At 44.3% G+C, this 22,773-nt stretch overlaps 1 protein-coding gene across 1 annotated transcript in view; it reads right to left on the reverse strand.

Moving 5' to 3' along the window:
• Positions 1-22,773, reverse strand: part of SNTG2 (syntrophin gamma 2) — a 197,772-nt gene that overhangs the window by 29,829 nt on the left and 145,170 nt on the right. Inside the window, exons 10-13 of the mRNA XM_060027648.1 lie at positions 19,104-19,233; positions 17,482-17,520; positions 9,677-9,793; positions 529-600 (exon numbers count right to left, since the gene is read on the reverse strand). Coding sequence (XP_059883631.1) covers positions 529-600; positions 9,677-9,793; positions 17,482-17,520; positions 19,104-19,233 — 358 coding nt within the window. The remainder of the gene's footprint in view (positions 1-528; positions 601-9,676; positions 9,794-17,481; positions 17,521-19,103; positions 19,234-22,773) is intronic.

Raw genomic sequence — 22,773 nt, forward strand, 5'->3', positions numbered from 1 at the left:
CATCCAGTACTGGGCGCGACTTCTCTGGCCCCTTTCTCGCGGACCAGTGCACCTCGCCCGGGACTGCTCCCTAATAAAGCTCACTTGAAGCTTTCTTCTGTTTCACGGTGCCGTTTGTTAAGATCCGACCTTAGAAAAATTTTTTTTCAATTTTTCTGAAAAGATATGCTGGATAAAAACAGAAGAGGCTCGATAGTTTATTAATGAAGAACACATATAAAATATGATGGTCCTATGAGGACATCCCAGTACCAAATGAACATCTCAGATGTCTGGAAAGCCATATAAACTAGTTGAAAATATAAAAAGGCCAGAATGAAATAATAAGGCACCTACATAAAAAAAAGAATAAGGACTTAAAAGTTCCTCTATGATACTCTTTTGTGGAATTCTGATGAATGATTGTGGGATGAAGCTAGATGTTCATGTTATTTTACTATTTCAACAGACAGTGGGAAACAAATATTTCTCTCACTCTTTAAGCCCAAAGATCATCTTGTTAATATGAAATGTGCAAAGGAAACTTACCTTGTGAACTTTAAATAGTACCTCACAGAGGTTATAGGTTTTTTCCGCTCGGACCCAGTCTAACGTGCTCACCTGCAAGAAATATAAAACAGACACATGAATCCTATGTGCTCTCACCCAAATAAGGGGAACTGTGTGAGGTGATGGAGGTGCTAACTAACTTGATTGTGGGAACCACTTGACAATGTACATGGATATCAAATCATCACACTGTACACTTTAAATATATTCCATTTTTGTCAATCGTACCTCGATAAAACTGGAAAAAAAATGTAAAGTATACATGCAAAGACACATACTATTTTTAGTATGAGAATTTAAACATTTACAACAATGGAGCTAGTCAATGTGTCTTTACCTTCATTAAATTCTAAACCAGGAGCAGGACAGTTGAAAAACTAAACTATATGCCACAGCAAGTTTTGCTGAGTAATTGCACGTCGCCGCTGTTGGCGTGAAGCATGAAGATGTTTAGATACATTATTGATACAAGAACCCAGTAACGGCGGAACTTATCTATTACACACAATTGGGCATAATTTTAGGAATTCATTTTGGATGTCTTTTGCATTAATTTAAGGACCGATTTTAGGTTAAATTTAGAGACTCCTCACCCATTCTGCTACGCTCCTAACTTCTGTTAAGCAGCTACTATCTGTGTGTCTGCATGGCCATCTGTGGTTTGAGCTGTCCCCTTCCATTTAGTTTTCATTGCTGATGGTCACTTTCCTTTCCCCCCTGGAAGACCCCCTCTCCATGCCCGGCTCCCGTGCTCCTGGTGGCTGACTGCTCAGCCCAGGGTGGAGGTGCCCTCGGAGGTGAGTCGGTCCGTGCGTCTCACGCTCTGGGCCATGGTGACTGTTTCAAGGAGAATGTGCCACAGTCAGAGACACAGCTGACACTGAGAAGATGCTCGGACTTCTGGGATGGACTGCTTCTTCCATGGACTTAAAGGGAAACACTTCCACCCTGAGAGCCTTTGGAAGCTGTGTGGGGACCATGTAGCCATCAGTCACTACGATGTACCTGCACTGGTCATCAGCTGTGACACACACACGCCCACTAAGGCAGGATGGTGAGAACAGGGAAGATGGGGGGCCTGAGCTCTCTACCTGCCACTCACTTTTCTGTAAACCTAAAACACAATGTTTATTAATTAATTTTCAAAAGCAGGTCTTTCTCTTCATTACCTTCTGCTTTGACAATTTTCTATTTTTCTGACCACATCTGATGTGAAATAGAGCAGAGAGTGTAGCTCCTCAGATGTAGTATCCTGGCGTATTTTAATATTATTGTGGAACACTTGTGTGGCCCCAGGACTGACACAGAGAGATATTCTATATTAGATGCATAATTGTCTAATACGCCTTCAGGCTACAAATCTTCACTTAAATTACTTCTTTCCAGGTAAATATTTTATTTTAAATGATAGAATATACTCCCCTAATTGACACCCTTAAAATTACTTCTAGTATTTCTTGCATATTCATAGGTAACTGCTATATAATTTATATGTTAATGTTATAAGATGCTATAAACTTGGTTTTATAAGTGTTATTTAACACATTTTAATGGTGTCTGAAAACATGAGTAGCTGAAACATTATTTCTCAGATTCCAATTTGCAAATCAGAAATGACAGTTCACGCTAAGGAAGGAGAGCTGAGTGCATGAGAAAGGCCAGAGAATCCTGGTTTAATGCAGCCTTTCCAGCATGCATCAGCACACAGGACAGACCTGGGGTCACCACTCCCCACCGCCGGCTGTTTACTCTTCGTAGGTAACTCAGCCCCAGAAAACCCACTGCCTTCCCCCGCCCCACGCTGCTCCTTTCCTGTCTTCCAGCCCTTCTCCCTTCTGTTTCCTCGTTGCCTTCAACATCTCCCTTTCCCTCACCTTGAAGGAGCTCAGAAACCATCTTGAAGACAGGACTTTCTCTTTAATTTTTCCTAATTTATTTGCCACAGTCTCTCTGGGCCTTTTAAAAGTTCATTTAGATATTCTGACACAATGTGTTGGCCACAAGGCTCCATCAGTGTGGTCGGGCTTTCTTGGCAAAGACTGCTGGCCCGGGGATGGAGGAGTGAGGCACCCAGGCTGGGGGGGTCTGAGAGCAGATCAGCAGAGACACTTGTAGATTCACTCCCCTGGAGCCACTTATTCTCATTCCAAAGAGAAATGGACCAGAGGCTTGCCTCCCACGCCCTCCCAAGAGAGCTGTTTATGTTGCCTGAACTCAGAGAGGCTTAAGGACTTCGAGCCCCTCCCGTGTGGCCCAAACCTCTGTGTACACAGAGCCCACCAGCCTCACTGGCCCGCCCGTGAGAAAAAACAAAGTATAGACTGGGAGAAAAAAATCTCAAAAGACACATCTGATAAAGGACTGTTAACCAAAATATACAAAGTACTCTTAAAACTCAGCACTAAGAAAACAACCTGAGTAAAAATGGACCAAAGACCTTCACAGATCCCTCACCAAAGGAGACAGGCAGATGGTCAATAATCAGGTGAAAATGTGCTCCATGTCATATGTTGTCAGGGAAAGGAAAATTGAAACAACACTGAGAGACCACCACACACCTATTAAAATGACTAAAATCCAACACCGACAGCACCAAATGCTGGCAGGGATGTGGAGCAACAGGAATTCTCGGTCATGGCTGGTGGGGATGTCACATGGTGCAGCCACCTTGGAAGACAGTTTCTCACAAAACTAAACATATTCTTACCATATGATCCATCAATCACACTCCTTGGTATTTACCCAAAGGTGATGAAAATTTATGTCCAAACAAAATCCTGAACATGGATGTTTATAGCAGCTTTATTCATACTTGCCCAAACCTGGAAGCAACCAAGATGTCCTTCAGTAGGTGAATGGATAAATAAACTATGGTTCATCAGACAAGGGAATATTTTTTCAGAGCTAAAAAGAAATGAGCTCTCAAGTCATGAAAAGACATGGTGGAAACTTAAATGCATACTATTAAGTGAAGGAAGTCAACCTGAAAAGGCTACATTCTGTATGACTCCATCTGACCTTCTGGAAAAGGCAAAACTGCACACATTAAAAAGATTAGTGGTTGTCAGTGTTGGTAGGTAGGGAGGTACAAATAGGTGGATCGAAGAGGATGTTTAGGGCAGTGAAACTACTCTCTAAACCACAATGGTGGACACACGTCATTGCACGTTTGTCGAAACTCATAGAATGTGATGATAAGAGGTGTCTACGTAGGTTCATCCTTGGTAAAACACGTACCATCTGGGGGGATGTTAATGATGGGGATGTGTAGGGCCTGGGAGTAGAGGGGAATCTCCGTGCCTTCCCCTCTATTTTACTGTAATCCTACAACTGCTCTAAAAATAAAATCTTTGAAAAAAAATTACCCAGGATGTTTCATGTCTTTGTATGTTGTGTTTAATACACAGCCTTTTCATCTCAAAGCAAATTACAAGGTGAATTATTGTCATGTGGTTACCTTTGCAAATGGGTATGTGCTAAACTGTATACTATGGTAACACACACACACATCTACACACACATCTACACACACACACACACACACACACACACACACACACACACACACACACACACCCCAAAAGGAGCCATGAGAATCCTGCCTTCATGCTGACTTTGGAAATTTTTGTGGTCCATACCTTTCTGATCTCTACCTAACTCTTGTATGTACTAACACTGTGTACTCAAACGTTCTCAAAACACTTGACTTTAATAGGAAAATATTTACATACTTGTTTTCTTTATTTAATTAAAATAGAAATGGAACCGCTAGCATTTTTACCTTAAATGATATGAATGAACTCCTGGAAATCTTTCCAAAAGTCTGGGAGATGGAGCGTCCACATCACACTGTCTCCGGCAGGGAAACTTCCACACCTGAGAACTCGCCGTGCAGAACTAGGGCTAGCAAGTGCACGGGCTGAAGGCTCCGCCTCTGCGGGCACCTGGATGGGGGCCTCATGCACGAGCCCTCACCCCACGGCTTCCTTTAAGCTGCAAAGGCTGGCAAGATCCTGATGTAGTGTCTTTGCTTCTCGTGGAATTTGCTCGTGGTTATTTGAGGGTTTCCATCACGAACTGTTTTGAGATCTGTTGGCTTTACTGCCCTCACCCGCCCCCAAATCTAAAGGGTTGATTTTTCCTCTGTACAGTTGACCTCTGAACAGCACGGGTTTGAACCGCGTGGGTCTACTTTTACGTGGATTTTTTTCAACAGTAAATGCATGTAGTAAACACTATGTGATCTGAGGTTGGTTGAATCTGCGGATGCAGAACCGTGGGTACAGAGAAACTGCATATAAGGAGGGTGGATTATAAGTTATGCTGATTTTTCCACTGTGTGGAGGGTCAGAGCCCCTAAATCCTGCATTGCTCAAGGGTCAACTGTATTCTCTTTAGAGGATTTGATGATATTTCCAAAGCTCAGCCACAGAGCTCTAATGCTTATTATTAAATATTTATATTAATAGATGTATTAGACATTTATTTAAATACTTAATATTCACTTTACAGACTATCCAACCAGTAACCAAGGGGCATCTTCTTCATGTTCGGCGTGATGCTAGATTCAACGGAGCCACATTAAGAAGCTCCCAGGACGGCGGAAAATCAACAAATTGGTTTGCGGCGTTTACTAACAGAGAGGAATTCTCCATAAGCCATCTTTCAATCTCACAGCACCTCTCAAGTAGCCATTTACTTTGTACTTGCTTATAGGTGATGTTTAGTAAGGAAATTTTAAAATTATATGAAGACATCAGGAAGTACACAAATAAATCAACTCAGTCTAATTTCTGGAGCGAATATTTATAAATACTACTGGCTTCATCCTTTCATTTCTTCCTGGGAATTACTAGTATTGATTACCCTGGAAAATAGAAATTATGCAGATTCAGGAGAAGCAGATGGCTTCTGCAACTTGTGACCATGCAGAATCCAGTGAGATGACACGGAGGCTCATCTGGCCTCGCAGCATTAAGGACCATCTACGTACTGATGCCTCCAAACTCCATCCTGCCAGACAGATGTCGTCCCTGCACTAGAAACAAGGGCACCTAACTCTACTCGAAAATCTCCTTGGGGCATCTCTAGATGTCTCCGGCTCAGGAACCCCCAGCGCTCACTACTGTGCCCCCCGTGGGGCTCCGTCTGGGGCGCCAGTGGCATCCCCACACGGCTGGAACCACAGCCACAGGCACCGAGTGGTCTGCACCTGTGTGCATGTCTCAGTGGGCTTCTTAAATTCTGCTGCGTTCTAGGGCTTCAGAGGCTGCGACGTGCTATACTGATGGGATGTACGATTTTATATCCACACCTAAAAATCAGAGCGCGAAACTACAGGCTTTCTTCAGGACAAGACAGTTTCCATATTTCAGTGATGTGAGACTCTAATCTGCGAGCGGGCAAGTTTGCATGGATGCGAAAAACTTACATTAGCCTCTGGCTACCCTAACTCCAGTGTGATCCGTAAATGAACGCGGGGCTCATTCAGTCTCACAGGTCTGCATCCTGGACATCACTTCCAGACTCCCCTGGGGTCTTGCTTTTCCTTTACAAGTAACGGCATGAGATAAACATATAAAAAAGGCCTCCCTCTTTTTTTGATGTCGACAAAACTATAATTATCAAAAGACGTTGCTGCTGATGACTCTGAGAAGAGATGGGGGCGGGGTGGAAAGTGTCTCCTGCAGAAACTGTTAGGAATGCGAGTTAATGAAAGATGCGCCTGCCAGGAAACGCCTTTATTGGGAGAAGGAGATGTCAGTTATAGGAAAAGACGAGAGGGCAGGTGTTCCTTTCTTCTTCTTTTTAAATTGTGCAATTCAATGTTTTTAGTATGCTCACAGTTGTGCAACTATCGCCACAGTCACTGCAGAAGATTTCCATCGTCCCCCCAAGAAATCTTGTGCCGTTTCGCTGCCACCCTCCGTCCTTCTCCACCCTCGCAGCCGTAGGCCGCCACTAAGCTACTTCCTGTCTCTGTGGCTTTGCCTGCTCTAGATGCTTCACACACATGAAATCATACAATATGCGTCTTTCGTGACTGGCTTCTTTCACAGGTGTTTCTTTACTACAGGGTAACGCTGCCCTTTCTCCATATCAGAGATGCAACTCTGTCTCAGTGGAATTAGAAATCAGGTAAGGGAGGAGACCTTGGGCAGAGAGAAGAGTGGGCAGAGAGACAGGAGAGTGATAGACAGACAGACAGACAAGCATTTCCTGCAAAGCACCTGCTTTCTGCAAACACCTTCTGAACGGGCCCCGCCGAAGAGACAATATGCTGCCGGATCCCACATAATCCAGAACCGGCAATCTCCGGATTTCCAGAACGTTCGCGATACGGGGCTGATGGCCACATGTAACTAGAAGCTCACACGGGAGGCTCACGTCCAGCTGCAGGGAAGTGGAGTGGCTTTGCTAGGATTATGTGCAAAGTAAGCGAAATCTCCCAGGGCACAGACGCTAACGGGCAATCCAAGGAGCGGCCGCCAGCCCAGCACTGGATTCACCCAAACCTCAATTTACTGGTAAGAACTGGGCCAGTTCACCTCGGTTCACGGAGGAAACCAGGGTTCCTCGCGCGGCCCTTTCCATCTCTGAGGGTCACCTGAGCACCTCCACCAGCTGCACCCAGAATCGGGGGGCAGGCGTCTGTGAAAAGACGCGGGGCATCCCGTGTGTGCCTAGAATACCCGTAACGCAGAAGACGTTGTCGCCAAACCAAAGGAAAGGGGGGAGTAGATTGTGAAAGCTGCTCACCGGTGCCGGGGAAGCCGGGCGGGGAGGGACCCCGGCCCCGACGGGGGCACCTGGGGAGGACTCAGCCCTCGGCCAGGCCAGAGCAGAGAGCTGAGCAGATTTCAAACTTCGAGGAACGATATTTACGGCAGCAGAAGGCCTGCTCCGGGCAAACCCGAGCAGCTGAGGTCAGCAATTGATTCGCATGATATATGCTGCTGGTGACACGGATCGATGCAAGATGGGCCCTGGGATTTTAAAGTAAACAAGCCAAGCCTGGTGTTAATACAGACGACATTATCCATATGGTGCTGTGGAGATCCCCTGAGCCCCAGATGAGACTTTCTGTCCATGAAATTGACACTGCCATGGGAAGTGGATGAAATTGTCTTTCACTGTAACAGGTACAGAAATCTGATTAAATATTTAAAGCATTTCTCATAATTTAGAATGTTGTACTATGTAGGGAAAACTTATACCCTGAAAATATTAATTAACAAGAAAAGAAAAATTAGGAGAACTCTCAGGCGTGTGACCTGGGACATCAGTCACTTCCTCCCCCAGTTCTGCAGGGGGGAACCCTCCTTCCAGGTACATCGGGTGCAGGTAGGGTGACCCTTTCCTCCTCTCCCAACTGTCACAGGCCAGCGGGAGGCCCCTCTGCTTGGAGCCTCACGGTACTGATTCTCGATGCCCCTCCCTGATGCACCAGTCACGCCCCAGCCGCCTTCCACGTCACTCACTGCTGTAGCTAGAAGTGAGGCCATCGGGGTTGTCTGTGGTTATTCTCATGTTTACTTTGTTAGACAAAACCATAGAAAGTTACATTTAGCAACAAAGGCTAAATAACATTATTGCATTTGAGAAGAACTCAATTATGATGCAAATCTGTAGATAACCCTCCAGCATCAGTAAATTCACAGCCTTGGTTTATGAAAAGCTCGAGTCCCTGGTGGAATACTGGCCTGGGTCCTGGGGAGAGAAAAGAAGTCCGTGGGAAGAATGGTGAGGTCTGGTGGCATCCGTGCTTTAGTTCCCAGTGTTGTGTCACTGGTAATCCTTCAGTTTCAGCAAACAGACCACAGTTCTGTACGGGGTCAGACCTCAGAAACCTGGAGGGAGGCTACGTAGGAATTCTCCTACCCTGTGCGCAAGGTCTCTGTCAATCTTTTCTTAAACCATTTATTGAGGTGTGATTGACGTTCAGAAAGCTATACAAATTTAACGTATACAACTTGATGAATCTGAAGATGAGAAAACACCCAAGAAAGTATCACCCCCGTGTTTGCCATAAACGCATCCTTCCCTCCAAAGTCAGAGAGGACACGTGCTGTGAGGGTGTGAGCAAAGGGACCCTCGTGCACTGTTGGTGAGAATGTAGAATGGTGCAGCCGCTGTGGAGATGGTACGGACGTTCCTCAGAGAGATTAAACACAGAACTGCCGTACCATCCAGCAATCCCACTTCTGCACATTCACCCAAAGGAAATGAAACGTGAGCCTCGAGACCCCTGCCCCCGCATGTTCATCACAGCACCGCTCACAGCAACAGGACATGACACAGTCACAGTGTCCACTGATGGATGGGCGGATAAAGAAGATGTGCTGTGTGCAGACAAGGGCACAGCATTCAGCCTTAGAAGGAAGGAAATCCCTTTATTTATCTGTAATGGCAGAAAAGTAACAGCACGGTAGTAAACGGCATCGAACTGTTTAGACGCCTGAAGCTATCAGGTTCTGCTGCTTTTTGCAGCTCTGATGTTTGGACTCACACAAGGTGAAATTGCTTTAATTGACAAACTTGGAGGCAGGGCACACGCATTACATTTGGCCAGTTTTGGGAAAATGGCGCTGGTAGGAATTAGAAAATGAATTGTAAACTGTAGCATTCACCGTTAAATTTCTATCATGGGCCCTACTACATCAGGCTGTTTGTTTATTTTTATAAAACTTGGGAGATATGAGGGAAAAATAGCTTTTGAAGTTTCATTATTTGACCGTTAAATTAGAAATGTCTTAACAGAAGGGTTTTCTTCTGTTTTGTTTGTTTTCTGGATTCTTCAGCTATATATGTGATGCTCTAAGACATCTAACTAAGCCTTTACATCCCCACGTCCCAGCCAGCTATTTTAAGCAGGAAAACACTCTAATGTCTTAACGGCTGTTCGATGGAAGGAAAACCATGGACTGGTTGATTTATGGATTTAGACTAAGAAAAGCCAGCGGGTCCACACAGGAGCCCTTTCCATCTGCGTACGTAGGGGCGGAGGAGGACGGCCAGCTGGTCGTGCACCCTCTCTGGCCTCTTCCAAGCACTAGATCAGATCCTTGCTTCTCTTACAAGAATGGCCTCGTCGGCATCCCTCCCAGAACCCCGGAGGCCTGCTTACCGGAGGAGAGGTGAAGACGTAGAAGGACGAGCCCTTCAGGGCCAGGAACTTGGATCTGAAGGTTTGAGAGGAGCTGGCCCCTCCCAGTCTCTCGCTGACCCACCCCACGTGGACGACCTGTGGAGCAAAACCCTCAGAATTAACAACCAGGCCTTAGGAGAAGCACAGGGCCACCGGGGCGGAGAGAGCAAGCAACACACCACGGGCCGCAGACAGGGACGGGGGAGCCCTCAGCCACGTCCAACCTCCGATCAAGTGGACGCCACAAAGATGTGTAATATCTGGGGTCAAACGTCCAGGCTTCTGCACTGGGCCAGGCTCGAAATTTGAGCTTCTCAGTTCTCTTAGTTTGGGCCAATGCTGGGCGTCTCAGCTGCCTCACACTTGTGCCTCCCATACGTAGACTTTTACAACCACGGTATTTAATTACATCCTATCAGGGGTTAGTATTTGTAATCTGTCTATGAGGGTGCAAAAGCAACTATTGTATTTTCCATTTCTGTAGTAAATATATCGTTAATACACGTGGGAGAAATGATTGTTTCTTTACAGTTCAACTTCCTAACAACAGTGAAAATAACACAACAATATTAGATTCCCACAACTGGCACTGACTATCTAGTGACACAAAATGCAAACTACAACATATCAGAATATGGTTAAAAAGTTAACAGAAATAGTAATACAATTTAAAAATTGAGTGCATGAATTTAAACTAGTACTAAGGTCAAATCCCCATGTTGTCTCAGCTAAAACTGTAATGTGACACGTACTTTGCACATTTAAGCAAACTTAGTAGTAAACTATCATAGACAGGCCGAGGGCTTTAGGGGATGAACATCCTCTGCGCTGTCTGAAGGGGCTGCCCTCCAGGTCTGGGGACCGCAGCCCTCGGGAAGCGCCCTCACTGCAGCCGCGTGAAGTGACTCGAGCCGCGGGGGCTCAAGGTAGGTCATTTCCTTTCCATTTTTACTTGCTAAATCACTGACAGCTTTCACTCACGCCTGGTGAAAGACTTCCCAGGTCAAGATGCCAGGTAAAATTTTACAAAAATCCTATTTCCACAGTGTTCCTGGTGATGGAAAAGAGAAAATTAAAGAGTATCATTCTACGGAGAGTGGCAGCCACAGCTAACCAGTCCAGGTGTTGAATAGAAGTTGTCTAGCGCATCAGTGCCCTAGATACAGAGCTTCGGAAGGTAACCCAAATATTCCACTGGCTCATGGACTTGTCTGTTCCCTCTCGGTTTAGCTATTGTCTTGTGAAGACTTAGGGTCACATCAATGTGATACAGTTTTAATGTTAAAACAGAGAGTTTTATTATTAGTATACAAGACAACCTTATTTCATGTGTCCTTGGACTCGTTTAATGTTTCTGGGTCCGTTTTCTCGTCATAAAATGGGACTAGGATTCCCTCACATGGTAATTTCGAGAATTTAACGCTGTACCACAGAAAACTCCCTCCCAAAGTACTAGCAGGCAGGAGGCAAGTAACACACTGCTCGGATGGAATCAGGACTCTGCGGAAACAACACAAATAGCACTGAGTGCTTGAATATCTTGTGGATTTGAAACTGATTACACACGTTACTTAAAAATGTCTGATTGACTTTTCTCCTTTTTGTCCGGTAGGATCACACAGATACACTTTTGTTCATTATAACAGTAGCATTAATACTGCTGTAAACCATAAGACGTGCTCAATTTCCATGATTAAAACAAGCTTCATTTTAATCGGGTTATTTGTTTTCTTACTGCTGAGTCTTAAGAGTTCTCTGCATATTTGGGGGAAGAAACATTTCATTTTCTCTAGCTAGTTCAGCAGCTCCTTGATGTTCTACAATGAACACGAAGTCAATGGGTGGTTCGAATTCCACACTCACCACTGCACGAGCACAGTGATTTGTATATTTATAGAAGACAGGATCCATTTAGGCGCGGTTACTAAAAACAATGAATTGCAACCGGATTGAGTTTTACACAGTGAAAACCAGGGATTTGTTCAGAGATCAGCCTCTGATCCATGCAGACGGGACGTGGGGCATGAAGAGGCCGTCCTAGTTGCCTTAAGTTGGTACGAGACCACCTTGCTGAGCATCACCCAGGGGCAGTGGGTGTTTGGTAACGTTTTACAAACCAGTCATCACTGTAGGTCTCAAACGGCATGGTTAGCAGCATGGGTATATTTTTTTCTTAGTGCATTTATCAGCGCTCATGAGACATCCTGTGGTTCTGGACAATATTCACCCCGTTATCCTATTTCTGAGAGGGCTGCCTTCTCAGTAGTGGGGTGGGGACCACAGGTGACACTCAGTGAAAGCAGTTCTGGGCGCAGGAGCTAGGGACGTCAGGCTACACCAGGCCCGTCAAGGACTGCGTTTCACGTCCTTATCTTCAGAAGTGGACGGAGGCCGCTGCACACGCCTGTTTTGAGGCAGATGCAGCCGTTTGCACGGCGATACTCAGCATCACATGATGTCAGATCCTCTCGGCATCTCTAAGCAGGATCAGGGCTGTCTTTTCTGGGGCTCTCACACTGCTTCCCTCTGGGTCTGCGTTAGACCACATGCTCTCTGAGGATGAGACCTGTGTCTTTACCTGTATCTACTCCACACCCGCAGGATTGGCAGGGAGGGCTCGTCCCCTAAAATTTCTTGAAAGAACCCATGTGTGGCTCTTCATCTATCACTACCTGTGACTTTATGGGAAGTTAAACAATCACAGCAGGGAGGACCTGCGTATTGTATCCACCAGGTTGGCGGACTGGAAGCCTTTTGTTTTACTGATCACCCTCAAAGTGTGGAACCAGCATTTCTAGAAAGCACAGGAAATTGTTTAAATTCTAAATTATTGCACATTTTTAAGTCAGCCGCTTTGATACTATATTTAGTACCAGGAATCTTACTAAGATGCTTTCAAACTACTAAGCTAGTGAGGGCTGGTGGGAACAGAAAGCGCCACCCGGATGAGGAACTAAGTAATGGGAAGAAAACAGCCCCAAGCGGGTCTCTAGCAGTGCGGCGTGAGGGTCCCTAAAACCTGTAAACACGTTCTTCTCTCCGCCAAGAACTCCGAAGAGACCAAGCTTCAGCTTTGGGTCTCAAAGCGGGCTGTAGGGAGGACAAACTCTGCTGGGTTTTCCTTTATTTTTAAATCATATATTCAAATGCTGACAAGTCTCCCATGGTCCTCTTTCTCTTCATGAAATACTTAGTCACAGACTGCAGCGTAGATTCCACAAGGGATGAATGATGTGCTGGAACCTGATACACGGGAGCTTAATTTAAGACAGGGCTGTAATATGCACAGACAGGGAAATGTAGATAGATGATAGATAGATAGTTAGATAGATGAGAGATAGCTAATGATAGATAGATAGATGATAGATAGATAGATGATAGATATAGATAGATAGATGAGAGATAGCTAATGATTAGATATATAGATGATAGATAGATAGATGATAGATAGATGATAGATAGATATAGATAGATAGATAGGTAGCTAGCTAGCTAGCTAGATGACAGATTACAGATAGATGATAGATAGATGATAGATATAAATAGATAGATAGATAGATGATAGGTAGCTAGCTAGCTAGCTAGATGACAGATTATAGATAGATGATAGATAGATGATAGATAGATATAGATAGATAGATGATAGGTAGCTAGCTAGCTAGCTAGATGACAGATAGATAGGTAGATAGATAGATGATAGGTAGAGAGGTAGATAGATATGACGGACGGACGGGTAGATTAGATTCACATTATAGACTGGTCGAGGGTGAGTAGAAAGCTGGAAGGGTAACTTCTAGGCTGACCTGGAGGAGCTGGGATTCTTTTTCTAGCACAGCAGCAGCCAGCGTTCCTCTGTGCGGACAATTTGTCAAGGGAGAGATTTTCCATCTGATTCGCACTCAGCTGAGCGTTGCCTGTTTCTCTGGAGACACAGACACTGGTTGTGGAGCCCCCCCCGCCCCTCGGTCCTGCCGTCCTCCTCCTCCAGGGCTGGGGCAGTGTCTTATTCTGCTGCTTCTCCTTCCCACATCTGGTTAATACAGTGCTGGGCACAGCATCCAACAGGAGTTACCTACCGAACTAGGAACTCCCTTTCTGGCCAAGATGGAAACACACAGATTGTTAATAACCTGAAACATCTATAAAGCGGATGTGAAGTTAATGAAATTCCATATGTAATTTAATTCTGCCTATATTAATTAGCAAAGAAATAAGTTATCGCTTATCTATTATGGAAACATTGGCTGCTTTAGGAATCTTTTTTAGGTATATGCAGTTCATAAATAATTTTAAGGGAAGCTAATTTTAAATTTCACCTTATGAATTTTCTATGGCTTATTACATAATCCAAGAAATGTATATTATAATTTTATGAACACCTACTTGTCCATCAGATAATAATTGTACAACTGCTCTGTTCCTTTTCACAGAAAAAGCTAGAATAACTTGAATTATTTAAGCCTCTTTTGGATTTGGTGATTAAGGTGCCCATATTTCCTTTAATTCAGGTTTTCGGGAAGAAATTTATTTTGGAAAATAGATTCTTGCTGTTTTCGCAGGGTGAACACATGTCCTGGTTTTCCTGGGATGATTCTAAAGTTACTCCTGTTGTCTTAGTGTTACTTTTAGGTCAGTCTCCATCCCAGAAAGAAGTGTCCCAGTTTGGATGACAAATTACACAGTCATTTTACTTATCAGATATAAGAGTCTAAAAATCTATACTTATGCCTTTTGTATTATCCTTCTAATTCTGTTTTCTTTGGTTTTTGTCAATTTCAGTGGTTGTCAATATCTTTATTTTTTTCTTATTTATCCAATATTATTTTTTGCTACATACCAAAATCAATAATTAATTGTTCAAAATGAGAAAAAAATCCTTCCTGTTTTTAAATAGGGCCCAACACCATAAATCTAAACTCCTATAATGCATACAAAATGTTTAGTTTTTGGAGAAAATGTGAAAGCATCCTCTACTGAAATCTCGGCAAATTGGGGCAGGGGTTAGTTCTTTTACAACCTCACATAGTGAGGCCTGTCTCTGATGTTTCTTTCCGGATAAACAAATTCAAGCCCTTAAGTAAATTCAAAGTTATATAGAAATTTTTAAGTTAAAAAAAGACTTCAGATTACCCTTTGCAACTTTCTTCTCTTATAGATTAAGAAACTAGGGCTCAGGTGTTAATGTGTTCCAACTGCACCACCAGAGAAGGGATTAGGTGGGATTAGAATCCAGGTTTGATTCACCTAAGGCCACCAAGACTGATATCACACAAACGTGGCTTCATATATGACCAAATTTCACTAAGATAAAACCAAAGCGAAATCACTCCACTGCCTTTGAACCATGATTCCTTCCATGTCCTTTGTGTTGGGAGTTTTGCTCCTCAGATAGTTTTAACTTCCCCTGAACCTTCTTGATTCTCTCTTGTGAGTCAGTGGGAAAGAGGAGTTAAATTTCTAAACAAAACAGAACACGCTTCGGTCTCCAGACTGGTGCCCTTCCCAGACGGCCTGGCAGTCAGGTACAGCCGCAGAAACGCAGAGTGCGCGCCAAATGCGTCAAGTTCAGGTCCTGGGAGAGCTGCTCAGGCCTCAGGGCAATGGGCATTCACGTGTGCCCGCACGTGACTGTCCCAAACCACTGACCATGCATGACGTGTTTGGGAAGTCGGGGACGGGACGCCTCCCCTCTGTGACAGGACATGGAGAAACTGAAGGAAGGGCTCCACCTGCAGGGCACTCTCTCCTGTGCTCCTGAAGCGGAGCAGGGCCCGTGGGGCTCCGGGGGCCTGGAAGCCTTTCTGTGCTCCCCGTTTCCTGTTTGTAGGAAATAGGCAGCATTCAGCCTCCAAGACCCTCCCCGAGTTCCAAAGGGCAGGTTCAAACAGTTGCTAATCAGGGAAGGGAGGAGCCGTCAGGAAACAATAGTGCAGCCTTGGGGCAGGGCCCTGGTTCCCCTCAAGGGATACACATAACAATGTCTTTGAGTTCTTCTGCAGAACTAAAACCCCCAACAAATGGAAGATGTTAGTACTCTTCATTCCACAGAGAAGGTCACAGTTCCGGAACCTTGAGAACCACAGGAGCCCATCACAGACCACCTGAAACCTCTGGATTGAAGGAATGCAAGCCCTGCAGGCACCCTGATACTTTCCAGCAGCCCTGCCTCTGGACCATAAGACTCCGCACTACCGCCTCCAGGTCAGGACACACTGTTTTGAGGGCATTAGCCCGCTGTGGCCCACTTTGCCAGGCAAAGCAATAAAGCTCTTCTTTCCTACTTTACCCAAACTCTGTCTCTGAGATTCAATTCGGTGCCCGTGTACATAGGCTGACTTTTGGTAGCAGTCTTGGAAGAGTCTCTGATTCACGACAAAAAGGATCCCCCGGGACACTTTGCTAGTTTTGCTTGTGCCAACAGAAATCCAATTTCAAATGGCAAATTATTCTTGGAGACAAAAACACCAATTTGGTCTATTGTCCCACCAGCTTTGGTAAATAAATCCAGAGAAGACAGGCTTTAAGTGTGAACTACAGGGAGGTGTGTCCTCAGGGGAAAAGTCCAAGAGAAACTTCTGTCTCAGAAACACTAAGCCGAAAAGCTTAGTGTATTTTATGCGTAAGAATATGCAATGAGTCCTACAGTAATCTGAAGACATTTACGGGACCATTACTCATTAAATAGCTACCCACCCTCATTTAGCTATGTAAACAAAAATAGCTGTTCATAAATGTAGGAAAACATTACAACAAATAAAAGTTAGAAGAACCTTTCTTAGTGTTTCTTATCTAATTTAGAAATGTTGACTACAGGGGTTTAACTTAAAACATGGTCCTAATTTCCTATCTTTTTCAGGAAACATTTGATTGGCAGGTACTTACTCTCCTGAATGCCTTCCTTTTTAACGTAAATGTTATCACTCAGCTCTCTGTAAAGGGCGTCTCTGAGTGCTATTTAAAGCAAACTGAACACATTCCTTTAGTTTGCTTAACTCGAGCCTACAAGGTATACCGCCTCAGACCTAAATGAAAGACACGACCAGAAAGCTAAGAAGCTATACCTCTTAAAAAGTTCACACTTACAGCTTGAACTATGACTTTATCAAAAAGGAAACAGAAAAATAACGTAGTGACTTCCAAGTGTATTTACCTGATACACAGCTAAGCACTTACAGCCTAGTACATGAGCAGTCCTTGAATTAGAAAACCAGGCACATTACAGGTTGGCCTCCGCCCTCCGAACGAACGAGCCGAGGCTCCTGAAGACGCGGGCTACCACCACCAGAACACGCGGCCTCCAGGTGGACAAGGGCCAGCGCGGGCACAGGGGTGGGGTGCTTCCTTCCCACCTGCGACAGTAGCTCCCAGTCAAAGCCTCCCAGAGTGAAACCTCCTGAACGAGGACGTGAGCTAAGAAAATCACAGGATGCTGAAGACTCCAGATTACACGGGGGAGTCTCAGCTGTCACACCCTCTAAGCTTCAACAGTCACATCTAGGCTATCAACAGTCACATCTAGTCACATCATTTGATCACGACTCCTTAGCAAATGTACGTGCCGACAGATCACTGATAACACGGCACACTCAGGTCAGAACGATTCCTCCTGCGCTATTTCCAGGACAAACAAGTAGCTTCCTGGAGTTAACACTGAGGGTGAGGATGGACTTCAGTCCGATGTGTGCTAATGCTTTCCTGTCAAAATTTCCAAACCAAATCTCAAAAACAGAAAGAGGCTGCCTTCGGGGACATCGTATAATCAACACAAAACCCACGAATCCTACCTGGTCACAAGGAGAGCGGCACTGATTTGCCATCTTCATCTGTAGAGAGAGGGAAGCAAGAAGTCAGTATGACCATGTATTGATGTCATAATTTTTCAACCTAACTGGCAACTGGATTTAATTAGCTGCATGAAGTGTCCCTGCATGAAACGTTTCCTTTATGAGGTATTTCTTACCTGAAAACCAAACCAGAGCATGTACAGATGTCTGGCAACGACTCTAATAACAGAAAACCCAAGACTAGCGTATCGACGCTACTGTTTCAAGCATCAGCTCTTTACTAAGTGAAGCCCTGGGGCAGCGGATGCTTAAATGTCCACGTCTGAAATAATTGGGGAAAATGATGTCTGTACTACATGGTCTTAGGTAATTACAGTTTTCACAGTTCACATTTGATTCTCCCAGCAATCCTGCAAAATTTAACCAGTGAGGACATGAAGGTCCAGAGTAATAACAAGATCAAGCCTACCCAGTTGGAAAGTGGCTTTGAATCCACAGTTCCAGCTCGAAAGTGTCTGCGTCTCCTTTCCTCTGCTCTGCCCAGTAGCTGCGATGTGTGAGATTCATCTAGAACCATGCATTTCTGCCAATAACAAGCTACCACCACCTGGGTTTTTCTTTTCCTTTTATCCGTCCAGATACCTTTGGAATTCAAAATGTCAAGTTGGAAAACTGAGGTCTTAGAGAGGGTCTAGTACCTCCTATGTAGCTGAGAGCCTCTGAGGTCTTTGGAATAGAAATCTCACATTGCTGCTTCCCTGATATTTCCAAGTGCTCAGGCGAGCTCTGGTTAGTAGTCTCCAGGAGTGAGGCAGGTGTGAGACTACGCCGTGTGCATCCAGACCCCCGGGGTCCTCCTGCCACCAGCTGCCCTGGGCCACAGCAGGCCCTGGGGTGCAAATGTGGACAACGGGGCAAGTCACCTGCAGGGCTGAGAACAAGGAAACGGGTCCACGGCCTCCTCGGGCCAAGGGCTGGTCCCTGCATGAGCCTCCCGCAGCTGTGCCCATCAACTTACTGCTGGGATACAGCGGTTGCTTTAGGGAGCTGAGTACTTTATTCATGTTTTACTCTCACCCCATCTAGTTTTATTGTTTCATTTTGAAGTTTCATATTGACCTTGATCATCAAACAGATCACTCAAAGAGACAGAGCGTTTTTCTTTCCTGGGTGCCTGCGGTGATCCACTGAGAAGGGATGTTTGTGGTGGAGGTGCCTCTTCATAAGTTTCCTTAATGTTCTGGAGAATTACGTATTTAACCCAATTGGGTTCCCCAAATAAAAACGTCACGTTACATCAATGCATTTGGATAGCGTATATATAAAATTACATGCACACAAATACTTCTGTGTAGGTGCGTGGAAAGGAAGAGGGAGAGACAGAACCAGCGGGGAGGTGTCCAGAGGTTTGATTCAGTCTACACTCTTATACCAGGAAACTTTTAGATGACTTAATCTTTAACATTTTTAGTCAAAGGTTTGTTATGTTGAAAAAAAGTGCATGTTCTTCTGTTTAATGTTATTACCAACTGTTTCAGGATTCACCATAGGTAACAAAACATCATAATTCTTTTCGTGGATTAAAGAGCAAAAACAGGGACATGGAAAGTCTCCGTGCTCACTTTTTGCAGCGTCAGGTCGCTGATGTTGGCAGACACGGCCCTCAGCCAGGCGGTGCTCTCCTGCGTGGTGTAAAACCAAAGCCTTCCCGAGCTCGCCCCATCCAGGGCCTGCACCTCAAATGCACTGGACCTGCAGGAGGAGGACAGGAGATGCTGGAAGGAGGGCCCTGGGATCCGATGCCCCAGGACCGGGAGAAGGCGGCGCCCACTCAGCCCTGCTCAGCACCGACCTGCAGTCACCGCGGGAAACACAGCTCACAGCCGTGGGCACAGCCTAACCCATCTCCGTATCTTAGGTAGGTTGACTGAAATTCAGTTCAAAACGCTGAAATCCCTATTTCTAATTTAATAAACACATGAAAGGCAGCTCCTGTAGGAAATACACTTGCTCTTAGAGCAGGGCTGGAGTTACTGTTTTGTGGGGTCCTTAGCAGTGATTCTTTCGGAGACCACTTATCATGGTCTGAAGGCTCTTGGCCCCGTGACGATGGAGCAGGTCAAACACCACCATTCCTCAGCGTCGATGGTGTTTTAGGACCACACGTATACGTCTGATTTACAACAGAGCTTTTGAAGAAGTTGGTTTTCCTTTATTTTTAACCATGAGAATCAGCCTGCCACAAACCCACCCATGGCAAATCATTCATAACGGCGACATCACTGTCTCTAATTCAGTAGTTCTCCCCTATCATGCAAGCCGTTTCTTCCAGAGATAATTTCCATATAACTATTGCTATAGACTGATGTGTGTATTCCCCAAAACCTACATGTCAAAGCCCTAGTCCCCAGTGTGGGTATATTTGGAGACGGGACCTCTAAGGAGAGAAGCTTAGGTGAGGTCAGAAGGGCGGGCCTGATCCAACAGGACTGGGGGCCCTAGAAGAAGAGGGCGCAGAACTCTGTTCCATATGAGGACACAGTGAGAAGACAGCCGTCAGCGAGCCAGGAGGACAGTGCTCACCAGACACAACCCTCTGGAACTTTGATCTTGGACTTCCAGCCTCCAGAACTGTGAGAAAATAAATTGCTGTTGTTCGAGCACCATCCCCCCGCCCAACCCCCGCCGTCTGGTGTTTTGCTAAGGCAGCCTGAGCTGACGAACACAACCCTTACAACAAAAGAATGTCACTTACACGTCTGTTCGTTTTCTCTTAAGAAAAATGCACACTAACCCATGCAGCTTATGTCTCCATGGCCTTAAGAAGACAACTGAAAGGCTAAAAATGACAAAACAAACTTTTTTTAAACAAGGTTGGCGCTAAATTATGTTTTAATAGTCTTTCAGATGTGGGTTCAATCATGGCTTCATACGGGAAAGGATACAAGGGCGGGAGAAGGGAGTAGAGACCTTATAAACCAGCCCTGCACGTTCTTGGGCCAAATCTACCAACCGGAGTTTCTCTGATCAAACAATCCGTCTGTCTTTTTTATAAGTAGATATCCCTGACTACGTACCATTCCCACCCTAATCAGCACTGCTTGAATCAGAACATAAGGTTCATTTACAGACAAGTGTGTTATTGTCCCTGCACCCCGCACCCACCCGGGCTCAGAAATTTTACCTGGCGAGGGGGTGAGGGACAGGCAACAAAACCTACAGCTCCTGGTCAATTTCCACAGGAAGTGACTTCATTTGCAGTAGAATGTGGAGAAGTTCTTCAAAAACAGTAGAAGTTTCGGTGAAAGGCAATTAGAAAGAGTTTCATAAATTAAATGAATACAGGCTGAACTGCTGGCCGGCTAATTCTCAGGAGAAAACCGGAGACTAAAACAGCTGGAAGGAGCTCTCCTGTGGTCAGAACAAATCTCAGACACCGACCCCAGGAACTAGGTCTTCAAAGGAACCCAGATTTGACTGGAATATTCTGCCGATCCATTATACCACAAAGCTTTGCTGAAAATGATAGACCAATCCGCTGGAAATGAGTGAAGTTGAACAGCCGGGTGTGGTCACAGGAAGAAACCAACCTCGGGCTTAACAGGACTGCGGGGAGAGCGGTGCCCAGACTTCACTAAAATGATCCAGCCGGTCACTAAACAATAAACAACAAACCGCAGGTAGGGGTGTGGCGTGAGGACCTGCACCCGGAGCTGCTGGAGACAGGACAGTGCGCCGCGCCGCCCGGGGAAAAGCAGGCACGGAAGGTGTCTGCGAGGTGACCAGACGTCACATCAGGCAGAAAGACTTCAAAACAGTCATGGTAAACACGTCCAAGAAACTAGAGGAAAGCTTGCTTAAAGAAGTAAAGGTACAATGACAACGTCACTTCAAATACAGAATGTTAGTAACGAGACAGTAGCTACAAAAGCGAGCAAATGAGTGTATTAGGGTGAACAAGTATAATAACGGAAAAAAATTTTACTAGAGAGGCTTGACAGGAGGTTTCAACTGACAAAGAATTAGCAAACTTGAAGACAGATCAATAGAGTTTATGCAATCCAAGTAAGAGACAGAAGAAGGAGTGAAGAGAAACTGTCAGAACCTCTGACACTCAAACTAGAAAATGAAGAAAAGGTCTCCTGTTACTGCACGGAGGTTCCCCAAATGTTGCCGTATCTATTTGGTTTATAGTGTTGTTCAAGTCTTCTGTTTTCTTCCTGATGTTCTGCCTGGTTTTTCCATACACTATTAAAACTGGTGTATTGAAGCCTCTGACTATTACTGTGGAATTGTTTGTTTTGCCTTTCAATACTGTTAGTTATAGTTTCATGTATTTTGGTGTTCTGTTTTTAGGTGCATATATATTTATAATTGTTATATCTTCCTGATGGATTAAACATTCATCTTTTTAAAATGTCCCTCTTTATTGCTAATAACACTTTCAGTTTTAAATTCTATTTTCTATGATATTAGTAAAGCTACTGCATCCTTGTGTTTGCTGTTTGTATATTTTTTCCCATCTTTTATTTTCAATCTATTCGTTTCTCTGAATCTAAAGTGTGTCTCTTGAAGACAGAATACAGTCGGATCTTGTTTTTTCTACTCAGTCTGAAAATCTTCACCTTCTAACTGGATTATTCAATCGTGCAAATGTAATTTTATTATTGGTATAGTTAGATTTATGTCTGCCAATTTACTTTTCATTTTCTACCTGTCTCAAATCTGTTCTGTTCCTCTTTCCCTGCTTTCTTTTATAGTATGTGAATATCTTCTAATTAAGCATTTACATTTCTTTAATGATTTTAAATATATATGTGTATATACATACAAATAAAGATCAAAACATAAAGCAAGCAGAAGGAAGAAAATAATGAAGATTAGAGCTGGACTTGATGAAGCAGAGAGAGAAAAACAACAGAGAAAATCAATGTAACCAAAATCTGGTTCTTTAAAAAGAACAGCAAAATGGACAAAGTTTTAGCTATATTGACCAAGAAAAAAGAAAGAAGAATCAAAATACTAGAATAACAGGTGAAAGTGGAGATATTACCATCAATATTACAGAAGTAAAAAGGATTATAAAGGAATCCTTGAACAATTGTATACCAATAAATGAGATAAATTAGATGAAATCCTAGAAAATACAAACTACCAAAGTTGATTCAGGGAGAAATCTGAATAGACAATACTACAAGTTTAGAAATTGAATTTTTAACCAAAAAACTAACCACATAGAAAAGCTGAGGCCCAGATGGCTTTACCACTGAGTTCTACTAAACATTCAGAGAA

This window comes from Delphinus delphis, chromosome 12 (assembly GCF_949987515.2).
Source record: "Delphinus delphis chromosome 12, mDelDel1.2, whole genome shotgun sequence".
Taxonomy (NCBI): Eukaryota; Metazoa; Chordata; class Mammalia; order Artiodactyla; family Delphinidae; genus Delphinus; species Delphinus delphis.